At 55.8% G+C, this 18,829-nt stretch overlaps 5 protein-coding genes across 5 annotated transcripts; 1 reads left to right on the top strand and 4 right to left on the bottom strand.

The window, feature by feature from the left end:
* Window positions 1-176: 176 nt before the first annotated feature.
* BJ171DRAFT_495457 (uncharacterized protein) lies at window positions 177-5,727 on the bottom strand. Its single transcript, XM_053110127.1, has 24 exons — window positions 5,458-5,727; window positions 4,971-5,003; window positions 4,743-4,867; window positions 4,450-4,594; window positions 4,291-4,305; window positions 4,158-4,205; window positions 3,875-4,006; window positions 3,616-3,721; window positions 3,506-3,528; window positions 3,143-3,364; window positions 2,865-3,053; window positions 2,677-2,767; window positions 2,291-2,484; window positions 2,034-2,211; window positions 1,915-1,929; window positions 1,773-1,811; window positions 1,457-1,699; window positions 1,317-1,370; window positions 1,183-1,231; window positions 1,073-1,100; window positions 911-967; window positions 675-714; window positions 496-581; window positions 177-368 (listed from the first exon to the last, which is right to left on the bottom strand). The coding sequence occupies exons 1-24, from the start codon at window positions 5,584-5,586 to the stop codon at window positions 294-296; spliced, it is 2,316 nt and encodes a 771-aa protein (XP_052969103.1). The 5' UTR covers window positions 5,587-5,727; the 3' UTR covers window positions 177-293.
* Window positions 5,728-5,975: 248 nt separating this feature from the next.
* Window positions 5,976-8,145, bottom strand: BJ171DRAFT_641881 (uncharacterized protein; the record flags this gene model as incomplete). The annotated part of the gene is made up of 6 exons (XM_053115787.1): window positions 5,976-6,239; window positions 6,351-6,510; window positions 6,684-6,850; window positions 7,031-7,141; window positions 7,258-7,354; window positions 7,574-8,145. The coding sequence occupies 6 exons, from the start codon at window positions 8,143-8,145 to the stop codon at window positions 6,012-6,014; spliced, it is 1,335 nt and encodes a 444-aa protein (XP_052969104.1). The 3' UTR covers window positions 5,976-6,011.
* A 1,732-nt stretch (window positions 8,146-9,877) lies between these two features.
* BJ171DRAFT_495460 (uncharacterized protein) lies at window positions 9,878-11,914 on the bottom strand. The gene is made up of 8 exons (XM_053110128.1): window positions 11,592-11,914; window positions 11,356-11,444; window positions 11,143-11,280; window positions 10,994-11,048; window positions 10,743-10,889; window positions 10,402-10,585; window positions 10,278-10,317; window positions 9,878-10,164 (listed from the first exon to the last, which is right to left on the bottom strand). Exons 1-8 carry the CDS (start codon window positions 11,818-11,820, stop codon window positions 10,084-10,086), a joined length of 963 nt encoding a protein of 320 aa, XP_052969105.1. The 5' UTR covers window positions 11,821-11,914; the 3' UTR covers window positions 9,878-10,083.
* A 129-nt stretch (window positions 11,915-12,043) lies between these two features.
* Window positions 12,044-15,345, top strand: BJ171DRAFT_310480 (uncharacterized protein). Its single transcript, XM_053107087.1, has 11 exons — window positions 12,044-12,410; window positions 12,748-12,830; window positions 12,933-13,053; window positions 13,156-13,256; window positions 13,334-13,451; window positions 13,547-13,620; window positions 13,818-14,059; window positions 14,175-14,352; window positions 14,451-14,964; window positions 15,066-15,176; window positions 15,282-15,345. Exons 1-11 carry the CDS (start codon window positions 12,135-12,137, stop codon window positions 15,318-15,320), a joined length of 1,857 nt encoding a protein of 618 aa, XP_052969106.1. The 5' UTR covers window positions 12,044-12,134; the 3' UTR covers window positions 15,321-15,345.
* Window positions 15,346-15,928: 583 nt separating this feature from the next.
* BJ171DRAFT_579380 (uncharacterized protein) lies at window positions 15,929-18,671 on the bottom strand (the record flags this gene model as incomplete). Its single annotated transcript, XM_053113963.1, has 11 exons — window positions 15,929-15,955; window positions 16,070-16,131; window positions 16,286-16,344; window positions 16,440-16,552; window positions 16,654-16,706; window positions 16,831-16,926; window positions 17,057-17,125; window positions 17,194-17,392; window positions 17,558-17,727; window positions 17,898-18,410; window positions 18,659-18,671. 11 exons carry the CDS (start codon window positions 18,669-18,671, stop codon window positions 15,929-15,931), a joined length of 1,374 nt encoding a protein of 457 aa, XP_052969107.1.
* Window positions 18,672-18,829: the final 158 nt, after the last annotated feature.

Raw genomic sequence — 18,829 nt, forward strand, 5'->3', positions numbered from 1 at the left:
TGTTCATCTATTACTGCAGACCAAGGACCTTGTGGGTGCTCTGGATCCACTTGGTCGCTTGGCTGGTGTCTTCGCTTGCGGGGAGCCATCTGTGCGAGAAAGCGTCCTTGATTCAGATCCAGAAACCCACCACTGAACTGGCATGGCCAGCGTACAATGTTTGAGGCAACGAGGTATTTGTTCAACGACCAAAACTCGTTTTATTTCATTGGCTCCATAAACAGTGGCACTCTGCTTCATTTTGTGAACATTGTCGCAGCGAAACAATGTCTGAGCTAATAGCTTGTCGCCGGCTAGATGCGCTGAACGTATGTCTGCGGCAAATAGCCCTTATTGCCTCGGAGCTCACCGGACCACCAGTCCTTTTCCTGCGACCAGGTAGAAATTGCATATCAGCGGAGGTATCTTGGCCAGACGAGCTCGATAGCTCTGCATTCGATTGCATGGTCGCCTGGCTGCATAGCGGCATAACAGCATGGCTGCGCGGCTGCTTACCGAGGTGTCGGTAACAGTGATAACATCTCCGGTCTTGAAGGTCAGCTCACCAGTCGCTGCTGCGGCGTAGTCATACAAGGCCCGGACTGTGGCGACGTGGGGTTGGGTCGGGTTGGTTATCGGGTGCCCGCTGCGATCGCTATGGCGATGGAATGGGTGCAGTTATATGTGGTGCATACCTTTGAACGAAGTGACGGTGGATTTGCTGCTCTTGCTTGACTGCATCCACGCCGATCATGTAGATGCAAATGCATCAGCGTACAGTAGATTCGAGCCGATAGTTGGTTGCCACGGGAGAAAACGCAGCCAACCCAGCTGAGCGGGTGGCTGCTCAGCGGAGCTCCGAGCTTGTGTAGAGTCCAGGATTTGGACAGCGACTGCAATGCATTGGCCAGAAAGCCACGGGCATTCTTACCACGGTGTCACGATCTCCATCGTCAATCAGTTCAACATAAGCGGCTGGGAACTGGCCCTAAATGCGGTAACAGGTTCAGAGGAGCAACGTACAGGACCTATCGGCGCTGGCGAACATGGGCAGACTCCGCGCCCACACAAGTGGCTCGGCATCGATACAAACCTTGCCGTGGCTGGTTTCGCCTTCCCACCTGGATGAGGATACGACGGCACGCTTAGCATCGTCACGACGGCCAGCCACCTCAATCTTCAGCTCTCAGGACATTGACTCACCACTCGTTGCTGCCCGTCGATTTGTTTGTAACGGTAACGATATCGTTGACTGAATCCAAGGCGTTGTCAGACACTGGACGCCAAGGCAGGCTCTACATTCCCGGTTGCACGTCTGGGATCGGCTCGCCACTTACCTTTGAGGCTGAGCTCGCCCTCACAAGTGGCATCGTACGCAAACAACACCCGGGCTTGAAAGACGGAGGTCGACATACAGAGAGGTCAGCGGTGCTCGCGCATCGGCTCACTCGTGCGCTTGTACATGATCATCGATTACCTCTCGAGCCCTTCTTGCCACCGGTGGCACGGCTCGTCGCCGAGCTACTTAGCGACGCCGTCTTTGCAATGCCAAGGCTCTTTGCGCTTCCGCCTGTAGTCGGGCCAGAAGCAGCCACGGCCTCCCATCCTTCGGTAAAGACAACGGGGAAGTTGCCTCGCTGCTGTGTTCGGACGACGCGCCCCTCCCACCAGGCATCTTCATGATTCTCGGTTACCCGGGTCACCTCGATGACATCACCAGCTGTTCCGACGGAGGAGATTAGTGACCGATGGCACTACGCAGCAAGCTGATATGGACACAAGCTTCGACTAACCTTTGAAGGTAATTTCCTCGGCATCGCTGGCAGTGTAGTCTGACACAACCAAAATAAATGTAAGCGACAAGTGCCACCGGTTGCGAGCAGATGGTTTACACCGAGGCCTGGTTGCATTTGCGTGTGCGGTATAGCGACTTACCATAGATCGCTTTGACTGCGAAGGTCGGGCGGAGAGACACGATGTCAGCCCAGAACAACAAAGCGCGGCCAGCATATGCTGCTTTCAGAGTCATCCATGTCGCCTCCAGCGGTGCCTACCCTGAGTGGTGACAGACTTGGCAACCGACGAGCGTCGCGGATCGGCCAGGGCAGTGATTGGCAGCGAGGCCGACGTGCTCCTACTGATGGAGCTGACGGATGATACGCGCCGGTCGGCCAAAGTAGTAGCCTTGATGTAGTTTGATGGAACGTAGCCTTCGCCACGTCGCCCTCGAACCTGCGCCAAAGTAGCCCGCATTGTCAAAGGCCAAGCTTGCCATAGTGCGGCTTTCGCCTTTGCATGACGATGTGCATACCTTGGTCCAGCCTTCTTCATCAGGACCGAGGACCGTCAGATCCTCTTGTTCTTGAATCGAGAGCTCCTCTGCCTCGGCTGCATCGTAGGCATAGAGGGCAATTGCATGGCTGGATGAAGCGGTGACTGAGCCTCGTCCTGATGGTGTAGCAGACATGCTGGGCGAGACAGCGAGGGCCTCGAATATCGGTTGCACTGCAGCGTCAATCCGCACATGAGCGTCAATTACAACCGTCGCAGAAGCCGCAGCAGCGATACCGGCCGTGAGAGCGGTAGCAACCACGGATGCTTATTCGAGAATCACATATCCCAAACTGCGATCTGTGATGATACCACCAGCACCCAAGATTGCAGCGTAGGTGCTAAGCGCACAACTGATAGTCGTACCGTTGATCTTCTTTAGAAGAGCCGTGGCCGTTGAGACGCGTGCCAAGGATAGCTTCAGCAGATCTACAGCGTTGTCGAGATCGAGTTTTTGCTTTGAAACCAGATAGTCCAGACGGTAAGATCATCTGCGCAGCTCGGACCTTGGAATACAGATGCGCCATGCCATCCTGCAGGTCAGATATGCTCACCTCGAGCGGGCTCGCAGCATTGCCAAACTGAGGAGTGTCCTTGTAGACCTGGACGAGGCTGTTGATGCCGGCAAGCTCTTTTTGCTTCTTCTCCAAGGCGCGGTTGAGCTCCTCCTCTTCTCGAAGCAGCACACCCAGCTTACGACCGAGCGAATCCCTCGATGTCTCATCGAGGACAAGGCCGGTTTCCTTGTTATATGATTGACAGGTGGCGTAAGAAGTCGCTCTGACCCGATCGACACATCCTCGTGCGCAATGAACCACGAAAAGTAACCTACTGTGTCGTTGTATGAGTTGTCCAGAGGGATCGTTGAGGGCGAAACAAACATGCTGCCGCCTTCACGTAGACACAGCTCCGTGTCTGCATCCTGGTCAATGCGGGCGATCGTGGTTCTCATGCTGTTGGTGCTGCCGACAAGCATTTCGGTAAAGCTGGTTTCAAGGTTGACGTACACAGACATCAGATTCTTGAGTGTGACGTGGAAGGATCCGTCCAACTTCTGCTTCGCCCAAAGCCCACATACCCACAAAAGGTGAACCCAGCAGTTGTTAGAGTCAAGGTCGATGTGCCGGACGATAGAGATGGAGACGGCGTAACTGCTCAGATAAGACATGCCCGCAGGCACAGATCTACACGCTACCTTCATCAAGCTGGGGAGATCCGCTGACAGTGGATATTTGCGCCGGCGACACGAGTCAGTCCAGAGTCTCGTAATAGGACATGAGCAGCCAAGAGATGTGTCGTACGTACATGTATAATACAGTTGCTGCATCGCATTTGCAGCCTCAGATGCAAGGATGTACTCGTTGCGGACGTTGAGAAGGCGGCTGTTGGCGTTCTTTTTCTTAATATTGGCCTGGATGGTGGTGTTGACAAGGGTCGTTAGGGGGGGGCTCGATCATTCGCATATGAGGCCAATCGGTGTCTCCGTCGGAGATTGGTAGGAACGACACACTCCGCTCATGTATAATCACATAAACACACAAACTAACAGGTGTGGAAGACTCACCTTCTCAATATTCTCCTCGGGGTTAGTTTTGGAGAAGGCAAATATGCCACCGTTGGGCTTCTTGAGGACCTCCTCGTACTTCCTGTTGGCCTGGTCGGCATCCTTGGCTGCTTTATCGTAGACGGCTTTGACCTGATGAGCACAGCCCCACGCATCGGAGATATCACCGAGTTCAGATAGATACCCATAATCTGTGAGCGTGCGGTCGCACGCCCGACACACCAAGCCAGGCTTGCTGGCGCGGCCAACTATGATGGAAGAGGCGCCTTGGACCAAGGGATACCTTTTCCAGCTCGTCGTAGGCAGCATGGAGATCCTTGAGGTATTTTGTCTGCAATATGAACCGAGCGCGTTAATCTGGTTGCTGGGCCACTCCAACAGGGCCGTGGTCGAACGACGGCGCTGCTCATACATACCGCAAACTCAGAGTTCTGAATGCGTTGAAGTGGCCATAGTGTTAAATGGATATGCTTGCCATCGTATGCTCAAATGCTCAAGTGCTCGAGTGCTCAAGTGCTCGAGTGCTCAAGTGCCCGCGGGTACAGAGCCTCACAGGCTCGAGTCTGCAGACGCACCTTTTTGTTGGCTGAGATTTTATCCTTGGTGACGTCCTTGAGCACATCGGTGACCGAGGTTACGAGCGTCTCGCTAATCTGGCCTCGTGCCTTGGCCTGCCGCTCGGATTCTTGCAAAAGCGTCGAGAATGCTGTGTACATTGCTCTGTCACAGAACACGCGGCAGATGGTGAGTGCTTGAAACAGCAGCACCTGGCACGATCTGTCCGCCAAGTCGTGGGTGGACCGTTTGCTGGCCAATGGCCAGGGCCCGAGATCGCACAGTGTTCGGCCAATTGCATCCAACGGAAAACCTTTGCTCGCGGCTGGGCTCGCCCTTGCTGTCATCTTCCTCGACGGTGAGTCCATGGGAGCGTCCGCTCTGCGACACCTTGCGGTACTTTTTCTGGATGTAGCTCTTTGAGAGCTTCTCCAAGCTCTTGCCGATGCCAAGAGGATGGGGGTATTGTGTCAGAGACGTCAGGGTTTATCCAAATTGTTAGCAGCATTGCGATGGGGGGCTGGGTGATCCCACACGATACCTTGAAATAATCGTTCTCGATCTCTGCGCGTTTCTGAGATTCACCCAATGTAATGGAGTGATGTGCGAGTCGATCGATTGTTAGAACAGCCATGCGAATGCAAGATCATCCACAATATGGAGCAATACAGGCGCTAACGAGCGCAGGGAGGCCATTGATCATTCGTATCCGATGGTGTGAGCGCATACCGCCACCGACGACACAGCACTCCATGCAACCCAGCCAGGACAAGACGAGAGCTCCAGCGTCTGTCACTCAGCAGCGCTAGATCATCGCCATTGATCGTCACATACGATGCCGTTGTCGGAGTATCAAGTACCCATCAAAATACACTGGCGCTCCACCAGCTCGCCAGCCCCATCCGTCCGCCATCGCAGGCGGCCATAGCTACCCCCACAGCGGCTCCAGGCCCCACGCGGGCTAACGTAAACCTGCGATAAAATGATTGCAAACACGGAAGTGCCTGGTGAGTCTTTTGACATCTCACCTTCATGTAGTCACGCAGGTTCTCAAGCAGCTCGACATCAGCCTCGCTCTTGAATACGAGCTTGTTGACTTGGCCGAGCTGCTGCTGCTTGTTGGCTTTGACGGCGATGTGCGTATTCTTGGAGGACATAATGCCGCAACTGGGTACGTGCTGGATAACTGCCGCAGCTCGTGCGATGCAGATGGAGGATCTCTGTCTCGGGAGGAGACGCTGGTGAGAACGGGCCTGCAGACCAAGCGGATACGGATGTCTGGCTGTTGGGAGCCGGGGTGCCGTGGAGGAGCAGCGAGGACAGAGGCGGCGGCTGGCTCAAAGGAGAGCGCGGCTGCAGCCGGCTGGGTGGCTGGCTGCAACCGCTGGCTGGTTCCGAGCCGATCATGTGACCGTCGCGCTGCGAATGGGGCGGGCACAGCATGCCGTTTGTGGGATGCAGGTAGAGTGCTCATAGACTCTCTCTCTCCCGGCGCGGGGTGTGTGTGCGTCCAGGAACTATCGGAATACATTGTATGTACATGGGCAGCGTCTCAAGATGCCCCGGCGGAACATTAGGAGAGTCAGATCGGGATACTGTGCGGCGGCAGGGCGGGAGAGAATATATAGTCGCTCTTGGACCGCGGGATTGGCTTGGCCGGCTTTTTGGGAGTTGCGTGCGGAGCAAGATTCTCTTCATGGGCATCGGCCGGGGCGGCCTCCTTGGCGGCGTTAGTTTCTGTGCCTGCAGCAGCCGCATCGGATGGTGCCTTGGCGGGCTCCTCGGATTTCGGAATCTCCTGGATGCGAGCCTGTGACCGCCGACCCAGTGCAAGAACATAAACCACAATCAGGTCAGCAGTCGCCCGGGGCAAGCAGAGTGCGGGCATATTTCGTGCACGAAAGCAGGCGCCAAATCATACCTCGAGTATCTTGACATCCTTCAGTGTCAGTGGTTTGAGGTCAAACAGCTTCTTCTTGTCGGCCAAATCACGGAGCTTGAAATAGTACTGCGTGTAGACCGAGCACTTGACCGAGACGTCATAGTCGATCGAGTGCATGTACCACCGCTCGAGCTCGTTCCTGCTCGAGTTCATCAATACCAGCCTTGGCGTCAGCCATACAAACGGACATTATCGGCTTGCTCGAGAAGCTCGAGGCTGTTGGCGTGACGGAGCCTGACAGCTTGCTTCAGCCCAAGACACAACAGCGCATCCAAATCAATATGTCCGTGGCGTGCACAAGAGACAACTTACATGTCTGCGACGGGGACATCTGGAAAGATCTGGCAAAAGTCAATGTTCCAGACGGCATGGTCGTCCCAAACCTTCGACGCCAAGAGCAGGCCACCAAGTGTTATCCGTGCCCAGTTGACCATCTGGATGTTGACCCCAGTCTTTCTGAGCATTCTCTCGATGTAAACCTGGCGCAAATCAACCATGATCAGTCACCAGCATTGGCTTGAGAGAGAATTGCAAAGCTTGGCCGTAAAGAGCATCAAATCAACTGCCGGCAGTAACCGACATTGCCTGTCAAGGCCAATCGTTGCAGTCTCGCGGGAGAGCGAGCCACTGATAATGGGCTTGCAAGCGGACCAGCCTACCAAAGTAATGGGGGCACACTCCACGGGCAGCTCGGCTGCTTGAAACACGCATTCAAGGAACTTGAATATATCCCGTGTCGATGGTATTTTGGTGCAAAACTGTATCCGTTTCTACAGCGCGTAGAAAAAAACAAGCACGAGCATTAGCCGCCGTGTCATACCGCCGAGACACTGGGTCGCTGCCTCGTCTGCGATCGCCGTGAGCCATCTGCAACCGGCAGACGTACCGACAAGGGATGCAGCCTCTCGGACAAGATGTCGTGGGTCTTTTTCAGTTCGATTTTGCTTTGCTGCACTATAGTGTGGTGGAGGGATTTCGAGACACTAAAGCGCCAAGATCAAAATGACGTTGTCGTTAGTGACTGTCTGTGGTCGATGAACTGAGGGTGCGGTATGCTCACAGCGCTGTTTCCAGCGGAAAAACGCTATCAAGTCACAACCCAGATATCACAAGCCAGCAGATCGTTGACGTTGACCGATTAGCAACGCCGAATGCTTCTCCGGCCTTCACTTCATCTGGCGAAGAGCAACAGTACACTCTACCATTTAAGCATCGCATTCATATCCGAGTTCACGATGGTTTGGTCTACAAAGAGTGTCGAGCAGGAGTTGTATCGCGGCAGCTTTTTCTTGGATCTTGTCGATTGGCGCGAGATACTCGGCAGGGCTACCGATATTGGCTCGCATGTTGAGTCCCGTTTGGCGACTGTGGGTGCCTCGGGTGCTGGCAAATCGTCATTCCTTGGCGGGGTGACCGGACCGGGCTTAGTACTCGTTGTGGGGTGATCGGCCAACTCGGCGAGTTGGACTCGTTCGTCCGCAACATTCCCATCCTTGGAAGCTGCAGAAACAGACAGGGTCGGAGCCTCGATCGAGTTGTCGCTGTTGATGGCCGTCTTATGGCCGTCGATGTCCCGAACAAGCACCGATCCGGATTCCTCTATCAGACGAGTTACGCATACGTTCATGAGTGTCGCCCGTTTGGATGCCGTGGAGACGACGGCAATGGATGTGGGATTGGGTGAGCTGTTGGGCGAGTTATCTTTGGAGAGAATGACTCTTTGAAGCTCGTTGGGATTGTTTGCTCCGATTTTGATCGAGCTTGATCGCTTCATGAGGGTTGGCGCATTGATGCCCGAGAAACCACTGATAGAGCGTCGCCGTCGCTCTGAGCCATCGGGATCTATGAGCCTCTCATTGCTGATGCTGAGGTGGTGTGCGTGATATCCTGGTTCGCCGACGGAGGATGAACAGGGAATCAGATGGAGACGCTTAAAGACGTGTGAGACCGCTCGCGATGCTCACCAGGGGCGTACCTGTGTCGGCGATGGCTGACAGTGGCGGTGGCTCACGATTCTCATGGGTGGCCTCCACCGGTGTTTTCTGCCCATATCCTCGCTCAAGCGTCACATGCACGCTACATGCCCTACTACTCGACGGCCGCCTATGCAGATTTGTGGGAAATGAGTCCAGGATTTCCTGAGGATCTTCTTGCTGCGATCGGTCGCTCGCCTGGCTGACATGCTGGGAGTGATTTGAGTGGTATCGCTCGCTGTTCCGGCGCTCGGGCTTCTGCCCGGTGTGCGGCTCGCTGGCAAAGAGTCCATGGATCTGCTCGCTGTGCCGGCGACCAGCCTTGGGCTCGCGATGGCGATTTGAGGGTGAGTGCTCGCTGTGATGGCCAGGCGGATGTTCATCGCGGGGGCTCGAGGGAACATGCTCGCTGTGGCGACGGGAATGGGTGTGTTCGATATGATGATCAAGATGATGGTACATGGAGTGCTCGTGATGCCTTTCGTGCTGTGACGATCGAGCCGAGGCAGACTGAGAGGCGACGCGCCCGCCTGCTTCTTGCGACGATCGCCGCTCTCGGCCGTGAAGCGCCCAGGGAAATACATTATGGGTTGGCGACTTGAGCTTCTCGCCATCCGATAGTTCGCTGTCGCTACTTGGGTTTGGCAGCGATCCCGAGTTTCCCATTCTCTGCGCGGGTGCAGATGATTACGGGGATAGTCGATAGTGTACCCTGGTTGCCAGGGGACGCCCAAATGGGACGAAGCTGGCTGGATGGAGGGTGTGGTTGCTTGGAGCGGTGAGCCAGGAACTAAAGGGTGGGAGTTGGCGTGGGCAATGCCGTGCTGCACCGAAGCCGATGCTGTTGCAGATGCTGCTGCTGCCGGATTTGAGCCAGGAGTCTACAGCAGCGTTTGGTGGGGCCTTGAGAGCCGACAACAAACGATGCGGAGGGATCAGCGGGAATTTCCAGCAGAATCGACGGCGGACGATACGACGGCTTGCGAGCGGAGCTGTCTCGTCTCGGGGGGGGGGATTCGAGATGGATTTTGGCGCCGCCAAAGTGAGACTCGGTGGGGAGCCCACTCGGCATCAACCGAACTATAATCGAGCAGTAGCAAAATGGCCAACAGGACACTCATTCGAAAGAAGCGCTGTTGAACGGGCTGTGTCGAACAAAAGCCAATCACTGCAGGATCCCGCTCCCAATCATGAGCTCAACAGCACCCCGCCACGGGCTACGGCAGCTGCTCGGATGCCCTGTGATGGTTGCTCAAGCATCGTTCCGTGCAAATTGATCAACGCCAGTCCTTGCCTGTTTCGAAACGAATTGGTCGCACCTTGAGAGTGAGCTTGTCGAAGCAGGTTCATCAGTGCAGGGCTCGTCAATGCAGAGCGCAAGTTATCCACCGCCATTGCTGCCGCTATTCAGCTTTGCTCACTCGTATCGTTCACCTTCCCTTCCTGGCACCGAAGCCGATCATATCGCCACGACGGCCTGCATGGAATCCACTGGCCTATGGCTCACCCAGGGAGTCACGATAGAGCAACGAATCCTGATATGACGTTTTATTAGGCGCTAATGCTGGGCAAAGCGATTGCCTATTCGTGTCGGGGATCGGAAAGTCGCGGGGAGACACTGCACTGATCCACGGAGCTCGAATGTGGCGGACAAGATCGGCCGGTGAGCATTCTGATTGCCCGATGACTCCCATTCAGCGGTTGCGGCAGTTACTGCGCTATGCAATCGTTGGTCCTTCCTAGGATGAGTCCAGCTCAGCCGGTTCGTCATACTGAAATGCATCGGTACTGTAGCTTGGGCTGATTGTGTGATCTTCAGTCTGTAAGCAATATCATACAGCAGGTTAGTGTCAATATTGTCCCCCCCACTATTGATTCAGCCCTACTCTCCTCGGCTATGGGTGAGGCATGTGCCAGATCATTCCAGCGGTACCTGGTCGTCTTTCTCGATCGTTTCCACATCTTCTTCGACTCTGACGGAAACAAGCAAATTTAGGCAGGCATTCCTTGGCTCCCACGCCACATTGAAACTGAATAGAGTTGGATGCGCGACTTACTCGTCCTCAATATCGATCTGGATACCCGCCGGGTCAGCTAGCCGGAGCTGCTCGGCGAGATTGTCGGGCGTGTCGGATGTATTTGGAGGATACGTTGATGATATGGGGGCGAGCGCTGTCGGAGCCAGGACAGGCGGCGGGTGCATTGGAGCAGTACCGGACTGAGCCGATCTATCTTGCTGGACTGTAGATTTCCGTACCGATCAGCGGACGTAAGCGATCCAGTCATGCAGGCGGGCCAGTTTGAAGGACCCATAAGGCACAAGCTCCAAGGCCGAGACGACATCTAGCGCATTTAGATCTGGCTCGTGTCGCCAACTCCTCTGCAAGAACATCCGCACCTTTGTCGCTAGACGCACGCGCATGACCAAGGGCCGACTGCTCTCCTGGCGATACGTTGATTCCAGTGGGTGCGTCTCTGTGTAGAGGTGCAGTCTTTGCGGGCACGCCCAGCGAGGAGACGAGGGACGTGGGCTCCGAAAGTATAACTGAGTGTCGGAACCGAGAGAATGTGTTTCGTATCAGCTCGCGTGAGCGTAGACCGGGCAGCTGTTAAGAGTACGGCCAAAAGCATCAGCACCGAGCTCCTCACCAAACTTGTTGGACTTGTCGTCGGTGAGAGGCTGAATTGATGTCGACTGCGAGCGCTGCAGTTCGGAAAATAGACCTGATGAGTGCGACGAGGCCAATCGGACTGGCAGAGAAAGGGAGCGAGAAATTAGACCACCAAGCCGATTTTACCAGGTGTTGGAGGGCCTTCAGATCGCCGTGGCGATGCTCAATCAGTTGCAAGAGTAGAGGAGTATCATCGGTCGAGGACTCGAGTTTGAGCTCTTGCGAGACATTTGGGCGGCGATGGTGTCCGGGTGTTCGTTCGGGCTGCAGGAAATGATCGGGTAAGTTGGTAGGCTGTGATGAGCAGAGCCGAGCAGCTGCCCAAGCAAGCGACATTACCAGGCCAGCTTCCGAGGTCATGACTGCGAGAGTGTACTCGAGATTGAAGCACTCGAGGAAATCCATTATGAGATCGAGTGCGAGTCGGGCTGAGGATGAAGCGCTCGTTAGATGGGAAAGGCAATGTTGAAACGGACGAGAGAACCGCGGTGATATCAGACGACGGGTTGGCTTCGTCTGCTTGAATGGTTTGGGAGAAGGGTCAGAGCGTGTGCTGCGAGAAGTGGAAGCCATACCGTCGGGTGAGGAGCGCAGGAGATCCAGCTTGGTCGAAGCTTCGAGCGGAAGCTTCTTGGACGAGCCTGCTGTCTCTTCTTGCAGCACCAGAAAGACGGCAGCCCGTAGCTGGGCCTTGAGATTTCCAAGGACGCCGCGCTTCAGAAGCACATTTTCGACCACATTCTTCAGCGAGGCGATTTCTCCCGCGGGAGGATGATGCGAGTCAGGGCGCGGCTGGGTTGACATGGCAGTGGGACGGGATAACAGGTCGATGCAATGGTCGATGCAATGGTAGATGCGGTGGTCGATGCGGTGGTCGATACGGTGGCAAGAAGGCCAGTCCCTGAAAGTCAGGGTGACGGATCCGGCCAGGGCTTTGTGGCTCGAGCCGTGGCTCGATCCGGCGGATGCCTGGTCGCCCGCCATTTCTGGTCCCGCCGGCGCCTGCCATCGCCATTCCCATCTCTCTCCCCATCAAGGGCCCAGGACTGCCCGCTGCTGTCGCCGCTGCCGCTGCCGCATACCGCTCCACCGTCCCGGCCAACCTCTGATCCGCCGCAATGGCCGCGATGAAGCTTGCCCTGCTTGCTCTCTCTCTCTGCTTGGCCCTGTCCCAGGTCCATGGCTTCTACCTCCCTGGCATGGCGCCCAGGGACTACGAGAAGGGCGACGCCGTCAAGCTCTCCGTCAACGTCGTCTCGGCCCCGTTTGTGCTGCCTTACGACTACTACAACCCCCGCTTCCACTTCTGTGCGCCCAAGGATGGTCCTGTTTCCAACTCTGAGAGTCTGGGAAGCATTCTCTTTGGTGACCGTCTGCAGAGCTCTCCGTTCGAGGTAAGCTGGCCAGCCAGGAGCCTCTTTGCATAACGAGCGTCAGTGCGACCAGAGATAGAGCCGCCTCCGCTGCCCGTCGATCCAGCTCCGAGGACGGCCGATCCGCCGACCCAGCCCTAGCTGATCGGCCCGGTAGCTTGGCACCCCACGCCCCCAGACCTCAGGTCGACGGTGTTGGTGTGGCGTGCGGAACGACCGTCGGTTTCCCGGCCCAACCCAGTCGACCAGGGCCGTGATCTGCACATACATTCCCGAGCAGCCTCCACCGTCACCATGCCCTTACCAAACATACTTTGACATTTGATTTCAACCCGGACACGCAATGTGCCAACATCAGCTGCAAATGCTCGTCGACAAGACTTGCAGCGTTCTCTGCGAAGCCACCGTTCCTGCCGATGATGCTCACTTCATCAATGAGAGGTAGCGTCTCTGCTTTGCGTTATGCCTGTTCTCAATGTCAGCCGTGTCATTACGGAGACCCAATTCGGCAATCTGCAAATACCTAACCCTGACGACGTGCAGAATCCACGAGAACTACATACTCAGCTGGCTCGTCGATGGCCTCCCTGCTGCCCAAATCCGCCATGATGCTGATGGCCAAAACATCTTCAAGATTGGCTTTCAGCTCGGCACCGTCAAGGCGGTCAGTCTTTCCTCCAGCCTGCTACTTTCGGGGCGCGGTGCTAGTCTGGTATCACTCAGACCCCGTTAGCGCCGTAGCTAACAGAGCTTACTCCAACAACAGGACACCCCGTTCCTGCATAACCACTACGATATCACCCTTCACTACCACTCCGAGAACGAAGGCTCGAACCGCATTGTTGGCGTGCTGGTTGATCCGTACAGGTACCTGTAGTCTTAGCTCTGCCAGCGCCTACGATGTCGCTTGATCCCATGAGCTAACAGCCCCCCTCTGGATCCAGTGTCAAGAATGTCAACAAGGATAGCCAGTGCCAGTACGGCGCCAGCCATACCCCAGACATGTCCCTCAGTACCGACTCTTCGACAACGGTCACCTACACCTACAACGTCAGGTGGATCGTGAGTACCAAACATCATCTCCTGTGCTGCCCGCTGCAAACGATCAAGCATTCTACCAACACCGTCCACGCTGCTTTGCATCATGTGCTATACAGAAAAAGACAGTTTCGTGGGCTACTCGCTGGGACAACTACCTCCATGTGACCGATGCCCAGGTCCACTGGTTCAGGTGGGTCTGTGGGTTGTGTGCTGTGGGGTGGAGGTGTGAGCAGAAGAATGCGGAGAAGCATTCGCGCAACCCCTGCACATGCGCGAAATGAAGATCTCGGCATCGAGCTCCAGTCTCCAGCCTCTAGCAATCATGGAGACATCTGCGTTCGCTCTGCGCTGCTGCCCACAGGCTAATCAGCGGAACTCTGTCTGCAGCATCATCAATTCGATCGTGATTGTCTTTATGCTTTCCGGCATGGTTGCCATGATCCTGCTGCGTGCCCTCCACAAGGACATCTCGCGATACAACAGTTTTGCGGACGAAGATGGCGGAAACGAAGACTTTGGCTGGAAGCTGGTCCATGCCGACGTGTTCCGCCCGCCTCAGTATCGCATGATCCTCTCTGTCCTGATTGGAAACGGCGCCCAGATGTTCTTGATGTGCGGTGTCACTCTAGGTAAGCATCTTCGATGGGTGTGCGGCCTGTGGGCTGGCTGTCTGCATCGTATTTGCTCTTGTGGACTGAAGACTGACCGGAGCCGAATATCCCCAACTCCCCATCCGCCCCATAGTCTTCGCGGTGCTCGGCTTCCTTTCGCCCTCGAGTCGTGGATCGCTTGCCACCGTCACGATCATGTTCTACATTTTGTTCGCCGGAGTCGCTGGCTATGTCTCGGCACGTCTGTACCACTCGCTGTTCGGCGAGCACTGGCGTCGCAACGTGATGCTGACGGCCACGCTGATTCCCGGGTACGTCGAGATGGACAGCACATTTCCTTGCTCGCCAGTGCGTGCTAGCGCATGCTCCGACTCTGACCACGTCTCCTGCTATAACATCGCTCCTACAGCACTCTCTTCTTGATCTTCATCATCTTGAACTTTTTCCTGATCGGCGCCGACTCGTCCTCCGCCGTGCCTTTCGGAACCATGGCTGCCCTCTTTGCCCTGTGGTTCTTCCTCTCGCTGCCTCTGTGCATGGTCGGCGCCTACTACGGCTTCCAAGCCCCTGTCTTTGAAAGCCCCTGCAAGACCAACCAAATCCCACGCCAGATCCCCACCCAGCCACTCTACCTGAGCTTCTGGGTCTCGGTTATTGTCGGAGGCATCCTGCCCTTTGGCGCCATCTTCATCGAGCTGTTCTTCATCATGGGATCGATCTGGTTCCACCGCATCTACTACGTCTTTGGCTTCCTCTTCTTGGTCTTTATTATCTTGATCATCACCTGCACCGAGGTGTCCGTCTTGATGTGCTACTTCCATCTGTGCAACGAAGACTACAACTGGAGCTGGAGGGCCTTCATGACCAGTGGCGCCAGCGGCCTCTACATGTTCTTGTACAGCATCCTGTACTATGTTCGCCAGGTAAGTCTTTGTTTGCTTGCTCCCGCCTGCTCCTGCTTGTTGCGCCGGTGTACTACTTGAAAGCCATGACTAGGCTCTAACCATCATGTGCTTTGATCTAGTTCCATTTCACCAACGTGCCAGCCGCCACCCTGTACTTTGGCTGGTCCTTGGTCATGTCCATCCTGTTTGCCATTCTCACCGGCACCGTTGGATACGTTGCCTGCTTTGCCGTAAGTCGATATGTTGTGTACCGCACTCGACGCATCCAACCCGATACGCCAGGCAGTCCCGCATTCCCTGGCTTACACCCCGATTCCCCCTTTTCCTCCTTGCAGTTTGTCCGTAAGATCTTTGGCGCCATCAAGGTCGATTAACCAAGAGGCCCTCGCCCGCGCTGTGCGGCCGGCTATATGTCGGCAGTGGTTCATTGGAGTTGTTTTGTGGCGCGCCTCCATAACCACGTACAGCTCTTGTTCGCGTGCATCGATGCAGATAGACATGCGCCCACGCCATGTCCGACATGTCTGGTTACAATAATCCGAACTTGACAAACACGGGTCCTCAATTCAACGGGCGCGTCCAGGGCATGGGGCAAGCGGGTAGGAAGTAAACTGTGTGTGCGCCAGTTCGCTGTGTCGGGGCTATTCGTTGGCAAGAACTGCATCATCCTCGTTCTGGGCTGCCATGGTCGCTGCTGCCGCCGCTGCTGCTGCCCTGCCGCCTCAGCCTCCAAAGCGGCCTTCTTCTCGGCGGCGAGAATAGCCGCCTGTGTGGCCAAGTGCTCAAGATGACCGGCCAGCATGAGATCGAGCTTGACAATTGGCGGGCGGGCCTCGACGATCAATATCTGTGGCTTTTCTTGACGGAGCTCTTGCAGTCGCACACGAATGTCCTTGGTCAATTTGATGTTCTTCCAGCGAACACGGGTGTGAATGGCCATGAATGAACACGAGATGCATTTGATTAGGAGTGTTGCGACGAGCTAGTCACAGATGCTGACCGGGCACGTCTGCGAGAGGAATGAAGCGCCACAGAAGTTCTGAAGCATTGAATTGCCGCAAACAACGATTGCGCCGATTACTGCTTGAGCGAGAGAAAGTCATCGGGGTCGTCCAGATGGTACCTTGAATCCAACGTGCTTGAGTCCGCTTGAGCTCTGGAGAGCCTTGAAGAGCGCAGTTGCGCCTGCATCGGTAAACGGATTGTCCGAGCAATGGAACTCCCTCAAGCCACCTTTAGAGCCGACCATACCGCACCGTCGCCGTGGAGCCGAAGGAGTAATTAGACAAATACCAGATGCCACTGCCGCTCGATAGTGAACCATATTCGCGCGCGTTACCGTGGCTTTCGATTGCCTTTGCAACTGCTGTGATACCGCCGTCGCCGAGCCGAGTGCCGCTGAGATATGTGACGAGAAGCGGCGATGTGTCATGGCGAGCTATGGGCGAGCGATTAGTGCATCAGTTGTCTACAGGGAATGGTCCCCCAAGTACCTGATATTGAGATACTGAATGGCGGCGGACTGGTTCAGCAGCTGGTGGATGTTGGAGCCGGTCTCGCCAAGTCCATTCTTCTCAAAGTTGTATGTGTTGACGGTGATGTTTCCCTAGCGGCCACAGCGGTGATATGGTGCGCAGAGTGATGGTGAGCAAGCCCGGTGTTGAAATGGATGGCGGATCCTGCTTCGCAGCCAGCAAATATACGCACCCTGCTGTTGGCGACGAACCCGGCTATGCCCTTCATCCGAATATGGTTCCAGCCTGTTGTGTGGTTCGTCAGCACATTGTCCAGCTGCAGTTTCCCTGAGACTGCTCAATATACGGCTGCAAAGACTACTGGGCCCCCTGACACTCGATGGTGGAGGCAACAGGTGCGACCACCGACCAAGATTGAGTTCCTTCAGGACATCGTTTGACGAGATGCCGGATCCCAGGGCAATCGCGCCAATGTCACCAATCTGGTTGTGGCTGAGATTTAAGACTGCCGAGGCCAAACAGCATTAGCGCTTTCGTTTGCAAACGTCGTGGTCTTTGTCTTGCGAATAGCACCAAAGACTTTGATGGCTCTGGAACCGATGCGTGGTTCCCAGGGCAACTGGCCAACAGCTTACCTTGAAGAGTCGAGTTTTGCTTCAACCCGTGGGAGAAATGAATGGCCTCGTTGTCGGTGAGGCGGTTGCCTGGATAAAACGATTGCTCAGCGGAGAACATAATCGAATCATCCGCCCTGCGGGCGCAGAGGCCCTACCTGCCAGATTGAGTATCTTGAGAGTGCCGTTGAAGGTCAGCATCTCGGCCATTTCCCGGCCTGCCTCTGGCCCAAGGCGATTGTCGGTGAGGTTCAGCTCGACCAAGAAGCGATTGAGCTGGAGCGCTCGGCCGATGTGTGCTCCGCCCGATTCGATCCAGTTGTCGGTCAGATCCAGGTACTGAATGCTCGTATTGGACTTGATGCGATGGCAATCGCCGGGAAGTGTGGCCGCCACAAGACAGAGAGCCTGGATCAGCTCGACGTGAAGCCACCAAGCCAATCTGATGCTGAATTTGGCAGCAAGGTCTGGCAGTAGGGCGATACATGCGCTTTGAAGTGATGCAGGTGGCATCGGCCTCACCTCGAGGACATCGGCTATGGCCTGAGCGCCTTTGGGTCCCAGTCCACGGTGCTTCAAGATCACCTCGGACTGGCCCGAGGCTTTTGATGCAAAGGAGCTTGCCGGGACAATGCCCAGCACCTTGCAGGCCGACTCGTACGGATTGAGTTGTGCCTTCTTCTTGAGGATATCTAGCATAGTGCGTTGGACACGGTCAGATAAGTAATGATATCGCACAGCAAATCCTACAGGGTTGCGACGCTGCAGTGATCTGGCTGTGCGGCATCAATTGTATCAATGCTGCGCGGCCAAGTTGCTCGGCCAGAGGCCTATCGGCACCGCTTCAACCAAAGCCACTTACCGTCGACCTCAAGGTCCGTTTCCCATTCTTCCTCAACCACATTTTCTCCCATCAGGTCACTAATCTCGTTCTCAAACAAATCCGTGTTCGTAGATGGCTCCTGGTCTCTTGTGCTGTATGCATTCGAGCCGTCGACTTCAGACTCTTCCGCATTGAAGTCGCTGGCAGCCTCGGCCTCGTGCCCGGATTGCCCCTTCTTTTTTCCGGCTTTGTCGGCTTTGTCGTCGACGTCCCTCTTGGTATTTGGTTTCTTGGATGATTTCCCGCTGCCAGCCTTCCGACTGCCTTGGGTGGCTTTGCTGGCTGCAGTGCCTTTGGCAGGCTTCTTTGCGTCCTTCCGCACGCCTTCGGAGAGCCGCTGCTTCGCGCTTTTATCATCATCGGGTCCCAGCAGGGCACCGTCGGCATCGCTCCTGTCATCGAGCGCCTTGTCGGCCGGAGCGCTTGCGTCGCCGGGCCTGTCAACCTCGTTTGATTGCTCGGCAATCTCGCCGAGGTCGGGATGCAGTGCCTCTGCTGGGAGCATCGATGGTGTCGGTCACATTAGTCGAGAAGTGCGCTATCGGGCTCGTTGTGCTGTGAACAGAGCTCAGGTACCCGGCGAGGGGTATCCCGTTTCAGCACTCGCTGGTTGAGGCCAAATGCGCTTGCATCATGAGCTTGCCTACAGTCCCCGTCATACCCATATACCCCGTTATCACCGCACTCTGACAACGGTCTCACGCGCAGAAGCGAATGGAGATTCCGTCGCGGATCCGTACCTTTCTCGCTCATGCTCACCAAGACGGAGTGCGTTCAGAGGGATAGGCTCAGTGTGCGAATAGCGTAGCACCGCCGCCGAACAAATTGTCCGAGACGGATCGCTGCCTGGGAGCGGGTCGCTGATGGGCGAACGTCAATCCCGGATCACTTGGCAGGACGGATCAGACAAG

This window comes from Polychytrium aggregatum (assembly GCF_025602895.1).
Source record: "Polychytrium aggregatum strain JEL109 chromosome Unknown BJ171scaffold_9, whole genome shotgun sequence".
In the NCBI taxonomy this organism is placed as follows: Eukaryota; Fungi; Chytridiomycota; class Chytridiomycetes; order Polychytriales; genus Polychytrium; species Polychytrium aggregatum.